The sequence below is a fragment of the Triturus cristatus genome, chromosome 7 (assembly GCF_964204655.1).
Source record: "Triturus cristatus chromosome 7, aTriCri1.1, whole genome shotgun sequence".
Taxonomy (NCBI): Eukaryota; Metazoa; Chordata; class Amphibia; order Caudata; family Salamandridae; genus Triturus; species Triturus cristatus.
In genome coordinates, this window is record NC_140590.1 from 1,144,224,989 (window position 1) to 1,144,237,471 (window position 12,483).

The window sequence follows — 12,483 nt, forward strand, 5'->3', positions numbered from 1 at the left end:
ATGTCTTCTTCTCCATAGGAAATCATTACCGCGTAAAACCGCATTTGAGTGAACATTTTACTTACCTGCTAAAATTGCCATCATAAAAAGTACTTACCGATTAACGAAGTTCTTGGTGCTAAAATAAATATAAAAATACTTTTTATTTTTCTAAATTGGCCTCGAGTTTCTTCATGAGTGTGTGTCTTATTTATTAACTCTGTGTGTGTTCACCAAATGCATTAAGACTACCCTCTGATAAGCCTAAACTGCTTGCCCACACTACCACAAAAGAGAGCACTTGGGTTTATTAATTTAAGCGCTGTAAACCAATAAGTGTTGTTTGGACTTTATACATAGTAAACCTCAATTTGGTATACTACATAAAAAGCCAGCTTCCTACATGTTTAATTTAACAGCCAATAATGTTTCTCCCTCTATCATAAAAATGTATGGTTTATGTAGGGTGCACGTAACAACTGACATGCCTCTTAGTTCACCAATAGCATTGTCATTAAGGCAGGAACAAGAATGCTTCTCAGTTCATATTTAAAAACTCGCACTTTTAATAAAAACTTCTCGATACAGAGATATGATCTGATACTAGGGTGGAACACTTCCTTGTATCAAAGAAATATGTTTTTTTTTAATTTTGAAGACACCTTATCACATCCAAAAAAAATGAATTTAAAAAAAGGTTTATTACAAAGTTAATTAAAACCATAACCATGTTTTAAAGATAAACACAGTACACCTAGTTTCTTATTACAAGGTGTTTCATTTAATATTACAATTAGCAAAATTCCATAGGATAGGTTAATCTGAGCAAAGTGCTTTGATTAAGTGCACAAAGAGCACGGATCTCACCAAAAACTGGCATGTGCAAACATCATTCTCACGATAAAACCAAAATCACATTACCAGTAAAATTCATAGTCGGTATATAAACTTGTCTCCATTGCAAAATAAACAGTGTATACACTAGTCTGCTTCATGAAGTGCAGTGTGCTTTATAAAAACTGGCACAGGATATTATACAGTGTACAAAATGTACAAATTAATACAGTGTGCAAAATATATGAAATATGTACTGGCCCAGTCTGTGACAAGCATTAGGTTTGTTGTGCTGTCTAGGATTATTACAGCCATTCCCTCCTACTTGCCGCCCTGGTACCTCCCACTCCCAGAGTAGGTACTGAGTTGGGGATATCAAGGGGAACACAGTCTGAACTTCATTTAAGACAATCTTAAATGCCATGCTCTTGCTTACACCATATAGTGTTTTACAATAAATGATCTTAACAGTAGTAATGATAATAATAAAAATAATAGCTCGCTTCAATTTTACTGCTGTGTCCTTATGACTCCCCTACCTTAAGGCGAAGGAAAGTTAAATTCAAAATAAATATAAAGTAATTAAAAAATTATATTGTGAGGATTAAAAACTATTGGGGAAGCAGACAAGCTGTATAAGAGGCGAAATCCACGTAGTGCAGACCTTAATAATACCCCAGCTTTGTGCGGATGGCCCAATATGCATAGCAAATGATGTAATCAAAGTCTGACGTTGTTTACAGAGAAGTGCTGCATCCTGTACTTGCATTAGATTTTGTTTTATGATTCTCACAAAGTTAGCACATCTACTCAGCTCCCCTGGGATCTGCTATTGAAGCAAATACTGGATGCCTGTGCACAGGTTCATACTCTCTCAGCTAAAAGAAATGACGTTATCAAGAATCTTCTTTGCTGATCTAGAGTGGGACAACAGCATAGCAAATGAGCCCACGACCCTTGATATTTATGGCATAACCTGCAGGCATTATCAGCCTGCCCAGCGTGAATTAGAATCCCTTATTGGTAGAGCAAGTAGCCTCATATAGAGGATTTGGGCCAGAGTAGTTGCATTAATGGAGTCCAAAAAGTATAATTGTGGTTACCCCACAAAGTAAGAGTCCTTTAGAGGCTGTGCCACAACAGCGATGTCAACCGCAGTTGAATCATGTTCCCAAGAGGCCACTTTCATTTGCTTGTTAATTGCTGTCTTCCATACGGAGCATGGGATGCCACCATCCCTACAGGCAGAAACATCAATCTTAAGTATCAGGATTGCTTCTTTTAATTGTCTGGACCATGGGTTTCCAGGATTTTCATAGATGTTTTTCATGAGGCTTTTTATAGAATTCTTAGGAGCCGACCTGCACTTGATGTAATATTTTAACATAGATGCCATGCATTCAAAAGATTGAGTTAATGGCCCCAACTCTAGTCTTAATCTGGAGCATCGGGCACGTCGCGTTACTGAATTTTTTTGTTATAAGCTCTACTGTGACATAGCTCCGGGGTAGCATCCAGTACGCCGGGATAAGCATAGTGACCGTACTGTAGGGCTGGGGTTAATGTTGCTTTCATTACTTTTAAAATAGGGGCCGCAGAGGCACTGCTTAATAAGCGATTTATTTGCCCAATCCCATGGGTCATAGCTGCTGCCTTCTTTTTAAGGTCGTTTGAATGGGCTACGGCTGAGCCACTTTCGCTAGACCACACGCCCAGATACTTGTAATGCCTTGCAGTAGAGATGGTCTTGCCGTCCAATTGCCAGGTAGCTGTCTTCTTACGCCGGTAGCTGCCAAATATCAAAACTTTAGTTTTGGCTTGGTTCACCTGCAGATGATTGGCTATATTAAATCTGCCCAAGGCGTCCAGAGCCCTGTACAAGCCCGATTTGGTGTGATTCGTGACCACTATGTCATTAGCGTATTGAATTATTTGCAGAATGACGAAACTTAGCTTGGAGGGACCAATCAACAGGTGTCCAGTGCCTTCCCTAAGTCAGCAGTATACAAGTTGAAGAGCGTAGGAGCCAAAAAGCAGCTCTGTTTTAGCTTTCGATTTGTTTTGACTTTTCGTGTAACCATGGATGAACCAGTTTTCACCCGGACCCATGTCTCAATATGTAAAGGGATGATGGCCCTTAGAAGATTTGTTGGAATGCATCAAGCTTCCTCCAGAGGGTGGCCCTATCCACCCTGTCGAAAGCTGCACAATAATCTAAAATGCAGCACAAAAGAGTTGGACTGTTCTTCTGCAGAGCACAATAACTGAGGACTGATAAAGCATGAATATTGTGTACCTTAGATGCCCCGGCCCTAAATCCTGATTGAAAAAATGGCAGAATGTTCTCCTTAGCTATCCATGCTTCTAAATGATCTAGTAGAATTTGGGCGTATACTTTTGCCTCAATACCAACTAAGGCGACCAATCTGTAATTTGCGGCTAGCGTTCAATCTCCACACTTAAATATGGGACATAAAATGGATTCTCTCCAGACCTCAGGAATGGCAGCATTTTTAGAAGAATTGTTGTAAAAGACAGATAGTACACTGGTCCAACTTGCGTGGTCATCCTTAAAAAGGACAGCTGAAAGGCTGTTTGGGCCGGGGCTCCATCTGCGTTCAGCTGTTTTAATACTTTTGCCACTTTCCGATTGTTTGTTAAACTACACAAGATCATCTGACTCTCCTCCTATAAATGTTCCTGGCCATGGAACAAGTTAGTTTGATGTTGTGATCTTGTATCAATTGCCTCTGGGTTTGTCTTGATAATTGGCATGTTAGCTACAGGCTGACCTGCTCCTCGTATGTTAAAAGCCTGGCCACGAACAGCTCGACAATATGCCATACCCATGCTGCTTCGGAGACTCCATTCTCCCTGGTCGCATTGCTATTTTTAAATTTGTTGATATGGGACCAGAAGCGAGCCTGGTTAAAGTCTTTTAATAGCTGAAAGACTGTGGCTCATTCTTTGTCCTGTCTTTCCTTCAGATGTTACCAAACTTTTCTTTTATGTAACTTTCTGGTCAGTTTTACTGCAGCAGCAGAAGAATTTGATGGATTAAGTCGATGTACTTGCTGAGCTTTACGAAGGGATCTTTTGGAAAGGATGATTACCTTACAGAAATGACCGGTCCTCATTAATTTCTGTCCCACCTGTTGGAATTTGGGGGTGCCCTCCTGTTCCAGAAAGTATTTTTGTAGTTCCTCCATCATGTAGCTTCCCATTCGTGTAGGGCACATTCTGGTTGCATTGATCTTACGGTAAGCTCCAGTGCCTCTAACCAGGTACTGACCAAAGGTCTGTGATCAGACTGCCACTTAATTCTTCTTACTAATTTTGATTTCTCTTCCTCAGTTGAGGTGCCCACCTTGATTATTTTGTCTGCAAGTTGAATTACATGATGTTTGTTGCATAATTTAAATGCCAAACATTTTCAAGGATCAGCTTGTTCTTAGACTCTTAGAGCCAGAGCCGATCATTGGCTCAGCTTCCCTGTTTATTTGGTGGCTTCCCCACCTCTAATCAACAGTCAGAAGTGTCTTTCTGAAGATGTATTTAAGAATATTTAAAGAGCTCTTTTCATTTCACAGAAAGAAATTTCTGAGATTTTATAAAAAAAGATTGTTGTCTTGAAATAACTTTGCAAAAATGTATTCTAAAGTGCTTTATATTGAAATCTGTAAAAGCTGCTTTTTGGTTTTCAAATCCCTGATTACCCTTCTAAAGATCAGTCCGTGCTTGATTTGAGCCATGGTTGCAGGTGGGGCCCACCGGCACCGATTTCTGGGGACTGGCACCTATTTTCCATTAACAAACTTTAATACCAGCAAGAGAGAGAAAAACACAAAAGGGGGAAAGAAGTGGTGTACGGTTTCCAATAAAAAAGGAAGGACTGCGTATTAGGACGACAGAACTTCAGAATGTAGGGACTGATTCTGTCTACACTATCAGAGACTGTCGGCTCAATTCCTAGCTAGCTCACAGTGCCTTACCCGAACCCCTAACCTTCCTAGAGTAGCAGGTGATTTTGATTACCTTTAACATGGCACTCTAATACCCAAGGGAATTGTGGAAACAGATCTTACCTCTTTCGTTGTTTCCTTATGCATGCCTATGGTAAACACAAGAAAGTTACAAATAAAGTTTTCAATACATTTATTGGAACAATCGTAGTCTTGAATAGAAAGAATGAGCTGATATTATTAGGCAGATGAAACAAAGCAATGTAACCAGGACACGAGTCGGGGTACACGCAGGTACACGGTGTGCAGTCACTATTTTCACAGGGTGGACGCCGTGCCCCTGCCAACAAGTTGAGCCCCACCGAAATATGCTGAACTTGTCCTGGTGTAAGACACCGGGACACGTTCAGCAGTGCCTGAATGTTGTCTGCTTTCTATTTCCAGCAGCAACGTGCAGGCAGCGAGGGGTGTTATTTTTTTTTTGTTACCTACAGCCAGGCCGAAGTTAAGGGGCCGGGCCATCAGGCTTCCTTTTGTTTGAATAATGTTGACTGGAGGCGACCTGGAACCTCACACAAATGTAAATGCCACAGAGGGAAACAAAGGCATATAGCTTGCCATCTCTTCACAGGTACTTAAGAGATGCATGCTTTTGCCTTTGTTCTGTCCCTGTAGATAAGTGCAGGCACTGTAAGACTCAGATGGGTTGGTCTGTCCCAGTATTTACACAAATAATTTAAATAGCACTATTTTATTTCTTTTATAGCGCTACGTTGTGACATCATGTGCTGTGATGACACGCGCCATGATGTCACTTGCATAGTGTCTAACCTGGTCAGTCCCCCCACTTCTTTTTATAGGACTTGTGCCCTGAATGTAACCAACATGATGAACATGATGAAAAGAATAAACAGTCCAACCATGGCAGTCTGATTTGTATATATTTCTACCTATCACCACCCATAACTCTGAGAGCATAGGGAGTGTACCCTCTGCCCCATCTCTTAGGTTAGCTTGAGCCCCCATACTTGGATAACGTGGTCAGTGAATCGGCCTAAAGTGGGGTTGGCAGTCATCCTCTGCAGAATTCAAGTCAGAGTCAGCAAAGCTGCATGTTGAACACAGGATTTTATTCCAGGACACTCCTGCCTGGAGTGCTCCTCTGACCCGTAAAAGGGCAGTGCACTGTTCTTATAATAAAAACCATTGTGTTAGAGGTACAGCTCTGACGCAATGATATGTCTAGAAGTTAGAAGATGTCTCCGAACAGGCAGTGCAAGCACTAGGATATCTTGTTTTGTGCTCCTAGCCTTGCACGAAATGTACTGATTACATAGCAAGGAAGACTTTCTAAAAACAAACAACAATTACAGTGTCTTCTCAGAATAATATTGTGCAAGCACAACATGTAAAAATAGCATTGCTAAAACAAAAAAAGTGCTTCAAAACCCCATCAGGGGTAACAAGCGCTATATAAATGCAAACCTTTTTCCCTCTGCAATCCCTCCCCTACCCTTCTTAATCCAAATAACTAACTGACACTTAAATTACTTTCATATTTCACTATACTAATTCAACACTAATCCTTTATGAGTTCCAGAGTAGTGTGCTACTCGCCAAAAAGGTGCTTTGATGCCTCGTCAGGGATAGTAAGTGCTATATAAATGCAATTACAATACAATACAATACAATACAATGTCTTTTAAACGTCTAAAGTATAAAACTAAAATGGAGAACCAAAGTGAGCCCAAAAAGGCCCCACGCCAGAAGAAGGGAGAGAAAGACAGAAAAACAGTGAGAAAGAGAGAAGGCAGGGATGAAAAAACCTGCCTAACCTTTGCTTGTGCTGCCTCTGTTCAGTTTGTATGCAGATGCTACTGCTGTGTACTGGAAGCGGAAGGTCGTATAATCCTAAATAAAGAGTTCTGAATACAGGGCAAGTGTCTCCTAAAATTCTCCAGGGTGCTCAGAAACCATAGCTGTGGGCGCTAAATTCATGGAGCTGTGAGGAGACGGGTAAAGCGTGCGGATCATTGTGCTGGGTGAGCAGGGGAGTAGGGTGATGTAGTGGGCGTGTGATATGACAGGTGGGTGGTGCATGTGTCTTGTGTGCCTGCAAGAGGCGCTGCGCGATGCATTCGGGTCAAATATGTGTGGTGATTGCCTGGTTATATGGTGTGCAAATGGAATAAACCAAATGAGATACGTGTGCGCTGCATACCTTGCAGATGTATGATAAATATTCAGTGGGTCGTTCCTGGTGATAAACGCGCGGAAGATGCTGCGTGTGTGTGGTACTAGGACCCAGTAGGCTGGCCTCTGCTTCCCCACCCCCTCTCTGTCAGAGGCTCCCCCCACTGCAGCCCCACCCCCAGGCTCCTCTCTCTCATTCACTCCCTGCACCTCTCTCCTCCTGCACCAGCCGGGCTCAGCTCACACCCATCCTCAGCAGGGAGGCCCCCCAGCCCGGAGCCCATCCTCACCAGGGAGCTCCCCCCTGCAGGCGGACAGGAGCCCCCTCCCCCGGACAGGACCCCCGGAATGGCCACTGTCAATTTCAGCACCCACAGGCTGGCCCTGCTGGCAGCCTACCAAGACGTGATTCAGGAGAAGACCCCCACAGACTGGTAAGAGCCCTCGACTCATCTCGATACCCACCCCCCCCCAATCTGTGCTCCATCACTGATCTGTTCATGTTTCCCCTCGTCGCTCAGGTCTGTGCCCGCCATCCCTAATGTGTGTCCGGCATCACTGTACTGTGCCCACCCACCACCCTGAGCTCGCTTGTCGGCCCTGTGCCTGCGCTTCGCATCTTCCCCCAGCGACCGCCTCCTTTCTGGTGGAGTCCCCCATTTTAGTTTGTGCCCTGCCAGTATGTGAGTGGTACCCTCTCTGGTACCGGTACCACTCTCCCCACCACCCACCCCTTGGTTCTGCCCTGGCCAAGTGCCCTTTCTCTCCTCCTTCACCCCACGCCCCCCCCCCCTCCTTTCCCCGCACGTCTTTGTCTTAGAGGGAGACCTGCTCTGATTTCTCAGCAGATTGCGCCGCGTCTTCTGCTTCTATTGTGTTGGTGTTGTTGATTTGCTGGGGGAATTCAGACTACTTGGTTATGTCATTATTAAGGGGAATTAACGAGGGTGGTACGTATTTGGGGAGATCCCTGGAGTAGGCGTGATACGGAGTGGGATTTCGGTGGGTGATGCACAGGGGGTGGCAGGCGGGGTATGCATCGGAGTGGAGCATGCAAGGGTGGCTCCCGCATGGCTTGACGTGCAGTCGGAGATCCTGGGTGGGGTTGCATATAGATGTGGGGGTCTGGTATGGAAGGGGGCGGGGTGGGGAATACACGTGCGTCCTTTCTCCGTTTATGCACCCGCAGTGGCTGCAGCTGGAACAGGCAGCAGCCATTAGCCTGGAGATGGTGCATTGACAGAAAGGAGCCAGAGGGAGGGGTTGGGTTGGGAGAGAGCAGAGAGAACATTATTGGGGGTAAAGGGCTGGCATTTTATGGTCATCTGGGAGGAGACAGGGGGGTTGTTAGGGGAAGAGATTGAGCAGAGACATGAAAATTACTCGTAATGGGGACGGGGCGGTTCTGGTCCAGGGCATGGGGTTTGTGCATCTGGTTTATTTCCAGGGTGTGGGCACAGCTCCTTTGTGTGCCCGCTGAAGAGCGGTGTGTACCATGTCGACCTGTGACAGACTAAGAGCTTGCGACTCTCAGGCGGCAGTGAGTGCAGTGTGGTAGTGTTTGTGAAAGCACGGGGGGGGGGGGAGGTCAGGGCCTGGATGCAGGTAAATGCTGTGGTGCCTGGGCTCAGTGTAAGGGAGGGGTGGCGGTGCATGGTGCGGTGCGAAGATGCAGGCTCATTCGGGGCCTGTGTTTCCTAGTAGTGGGGAGCTGAACGTAGCTGTGGTGTTGTGTTGGGGTTCGGGCCTAGCAGTAGTGTAGGCCTAAATAAAGGAGGTGCAGGGCCTTAGGGTTCTCTGGCAGGTGCGAGATCACTGGGGCATTGTAGGGCTGCTGCGCGGCCTGGGTTTGGCTTTAGCTTTAGGGTGGACTGCGTGGTGCATGAGGCTCGGTTCTGGTGAGTGGCCAGACCGTGCAAGTGTTGGGTGTGAGGGCGGAAGTGTCCAGAGTGCAGAGCCGTGGAAGGGTTGTCTCTTTGCTCTGTGCCGTCAGGTGAGGATACCATTTCGCCAGCCCTAGGCTTTCACTTTACAACTACGTGTGATCTGGGAGTTGTAGTCATGAGTTATTTACATCGACCCAATTTGGCTGCCCCTCTAGTTAGCAATGATTTGTAATGGATCACTGCAGAGCTGAAAGCACGGTGTCTTCTTGACAGCGTGGACTTAAGTGACCATCCTGGGTGCGGGGACTGGCACATGTAAGAGGTTGGATAGCCAATGTGCGATATAAGGGGTGCAGAACTCCAGTGCAATGTGAATGTACAGTCTGTTTAGTATAAGATGCCGGTATGAGGGCGGATTATCTCAGTGCAGTGTGATCGTGCAAATCCTGGGTGGTGTTAAAGTGCAGGGTATGTGTGCAGTGTGAGGGTGTAGACATCCTGAGGGCATAGAAGGACCTGGGTGATGTGTAAGACTGCGGGGTAGGTGCCAAGTGACATCATGTCATAGGTGACACTTGTAGCCAGGTGTGTCTTTTTAACCACAAACACTTTGTATGCAGTGATTTCTGGCCCACAGGTGTAATTTTATAAGTAAAACTATAAGTGCCAGAATGCACCAGGACTTCCACTAAATTCCGAGGACTGCCTGAATGCTTCATACAAAAACTTGGCCTTGTTCAAGCTAATGTTCAGGGCTTGGATGTAGGGTCTGTTGCAGCCCCTCCTTAAAGCTAATGTTCAGGGCTTGGATGTAGGGTCTGTTGCAGCCCCTCCTCTCCCAGCTGGCACTCTGTCACCCTTAGGCACCCTGCCTCGTCTCTCCTTCAGTGACGCCACTCTCTAAACCTTCTCTTCTGTCCGCGAGGCGCCCCTTCTCTTGACCCCTCACCCACCCCTACAGATCGGATCCATATGCCTGCCTTCAGCCCCCCCCCCCCTTTCAGGCCCCATTAGACCAGCTCCAGTTACACCCCCTCGGGTGACGTGAAGCGCAGGACAATGGGGCGCGCCCGATGGAAGCGGCGTGTCCGTCAGCTGCGTCTGACGCCCAGCGTCGAGCGCGAGCCAGAGCCCCACGCGCCTCACGCTCACCGCAGGAGAATGCGCACCCTGAGCAGACCGTGAGGTACCCCTGTCAGGGGAGGAGACCCCGCACATGGAAATGACGCATCTCTGACGAGGCCCTGTCACTTCAGTGTCGTGTCCAGGCCACATCTGGTGTAGTCTGCATCTGGACGGCCTTGTTTGCAGTATAGTGAACAGCATGCAGCAAAGATGTTAGTGACGTAACAAAACAGGCTGACCTGAGGGGTGGGGGTGTTGTACTGAGGAAGAAAGGTGTCGGGAGACCAAATAATGCGAAATGGCTGTTTGGGAGGGCCTTATTGTCCATCTAATGAAGTATAGATGTATTATTTCTAACTCCACATCTATTCACCTTGAAGATATGTGTATCTACAACGCAGGTGTAGTGTGGAAGTTGGGTACAGAAAATCAAGACAGACCTAACTTTTTTAAAATTTTTATTTGTCCCCAATAGCCTGCTTCTCCGATATTGTGGGTTCAATATCAGGGTGCACGCCGTTTGTCTGGTGGTCTGTCTGCGGCTTGATGCTTTGGTACTGTGCAGGGGGAGGGGGTCGCTGCGGCCACTTAGCAAATAGGGCTATTTACGAGACACTAGGCTGGATCAGTGAGCGTGTGTTCATGCTGGTGCTATTTTTGTTGATTCTGTTCAGAGTTTTACATTGTATGGCTGGGTCAGCCAGTACTAGCTTGGCTTGCTGGGCCTGAATATACAGATTAAAGCCACTTACCCACTATGCATTTTAAGAATTAAAGTGCATGGAAGTCTGCGGTCGCTGTATTAGAAACTGCATTTAATTTCGTTGCTGCTTTCTGGTTGCGGCACCCCTGTCACGAGAAAACACAATCTCTGCACTATTGTGTTAAATGACTGCAGTTGAGTTGTGATGTCGCCACGCCTGCATCTGGAGGTATACGCGTGAAGAGCAGCGCCACGAATAGAAACCAAGCTGAACCTTTAATGATTAAAGGGATACGTAGCTTTCCCTCTCTTCTGGGATTCTTTCGCTGAACATTCCGTCATTTTCTGTGAATTTAAGGGTACTGTCTCATTAGCGCATTGCAGGAGTTCAGTAGAGAGGACAGGGAGGAATCTATCTGCATACACCCACACTTTGTGAATCACAAAGCGAGTTCTGGAGTAGAATTTGGCCTACTGGCCAGAGCTGCTGACCTTGGACATGTACAACCGGGTTCCATTCCGGGCTTTAGCTCAACATCCTGTGATTCTGGGCAAATTACTTAATCTCCCTGCGCTTTAAAACTGAAATGTCATATAATCTGGTGCTCATGCAAAGCGCTTTAAGGACCCTGGGCTAAATTTGCGCAATAAATAAATCCGATGTTTGGTTTTGGTACCCCTGACATTGCTCGTCTACCCGTAGTCTAAAGCCAGCAGAAGTAACAGGAAGTATACTGGGCTGTTGCAACACTGTTTCCAAACTGTTCCTGCTGCTGGTTTAATGCCCCTATGTAAAGGATATCAGGATAGCTGAGTTTAATATTTACTGATGAAACATGCAGTGATCTCCAAGTTATGAGTTTGAATCTTGGCGAGGCTGACTCTGACTTTCACTCTTCTGAGGTCGGTAAATTAAGTATCATTAAAGTGGGCGAGTGTCACATCTATTGTTTACAGTATTTAAAAATGGAAGGAGTGTGGTATGAAGCATTATACGAAGATTAATGTATTATGCCATGCGCCTTGGAGCTAAGCATAGAAGAAAATGTGAAACGCCATTGGCACTCAAAGGTTGCATGCCGTGGCTTAATTTATTCCAAGTGTTTTGGTGAATTTGTGGCAGTTCTTATAATAGTCTTTAGATCTAGCTGATAATGCTACTGTAATTTGCATAATAAGATGACAGCGTGTATCATCCCCTTAAAACAATCATTGCCTTGAAGCCGGGAACAATGTCTATTGCAAAGCGGATTTATCATTGACTTAATTTATATATTAGGGTGTTTTTCATTAAAGGGGAAGGCAGGCCTTCAAAGGCTGTAGTCTTCAACCTCTACATTTGCTTCGCTTGTCGTTAACTGTCATCACAACTCTGTGATCCTAATGGAAAAGTTGTGACGTCGCAAGTAGAGGAGATTTAAACTTGAAGACATGAAAAGGAAATAAATAAAGTGGTGGCGGTGGTATATATCCCACTCCTTCGTAGAGCATGCAGTGTTTTGTTGTGAAACGCTATGTGCCTAAACTAGTCGTTTTAAAACCCTAAAGTGGCCTGGGTCTCTGAGGAACCCCAGATGAGCACATATGCCCTGTCCCTGCCCCCGCAGGAGAAGGTCTCTTCTCGCTGCAGAGGCTTCGTCTCTGGCTTTCCCTTCCATCCTCCTGTCCGTCTGCTGTCTTACTCAAGTCCCACCGCCTCGTGTTCATGTAGTGCCTCCAGAGGGCGAGGCACTACATGAACCTCTGGTTCGGGGCGCTCGGGGGATGCCTAGTTTCTTGTTGTAGTGGTCGGGTGTGGCTG

General features: G+C 45.8%; 1 protein-coding gene across 4 annotated transcripts in view; it reads left to right on the forward strand.

Moving 5' to 3' along the window:
- Positions 1-7,140: 7,140 nt before the first annotated feature.
- The window catches only part of DBN1 (drebrin 1), a 206,524-nt gene continuing 201,181 nt past the window's right edge, over positions 7,141-12,483 (forward strand). For all 4 annotated transcript variants that reach the window (XM_085618333.1, XM_085618334.1, XM_085618335.1 and 1 more), the window contains exon 1: positions 7,141-7,402. In XM_085618333.1, coding sequence (XP_085474459.1) covers positions 7,317-7,402 — 86 coding nt within the window. In that variant the 5' untranslated portion in view covers positions 7,141-7,316. The remainder of the gene's footprint in view (positions 7,403-12,483) is intronic.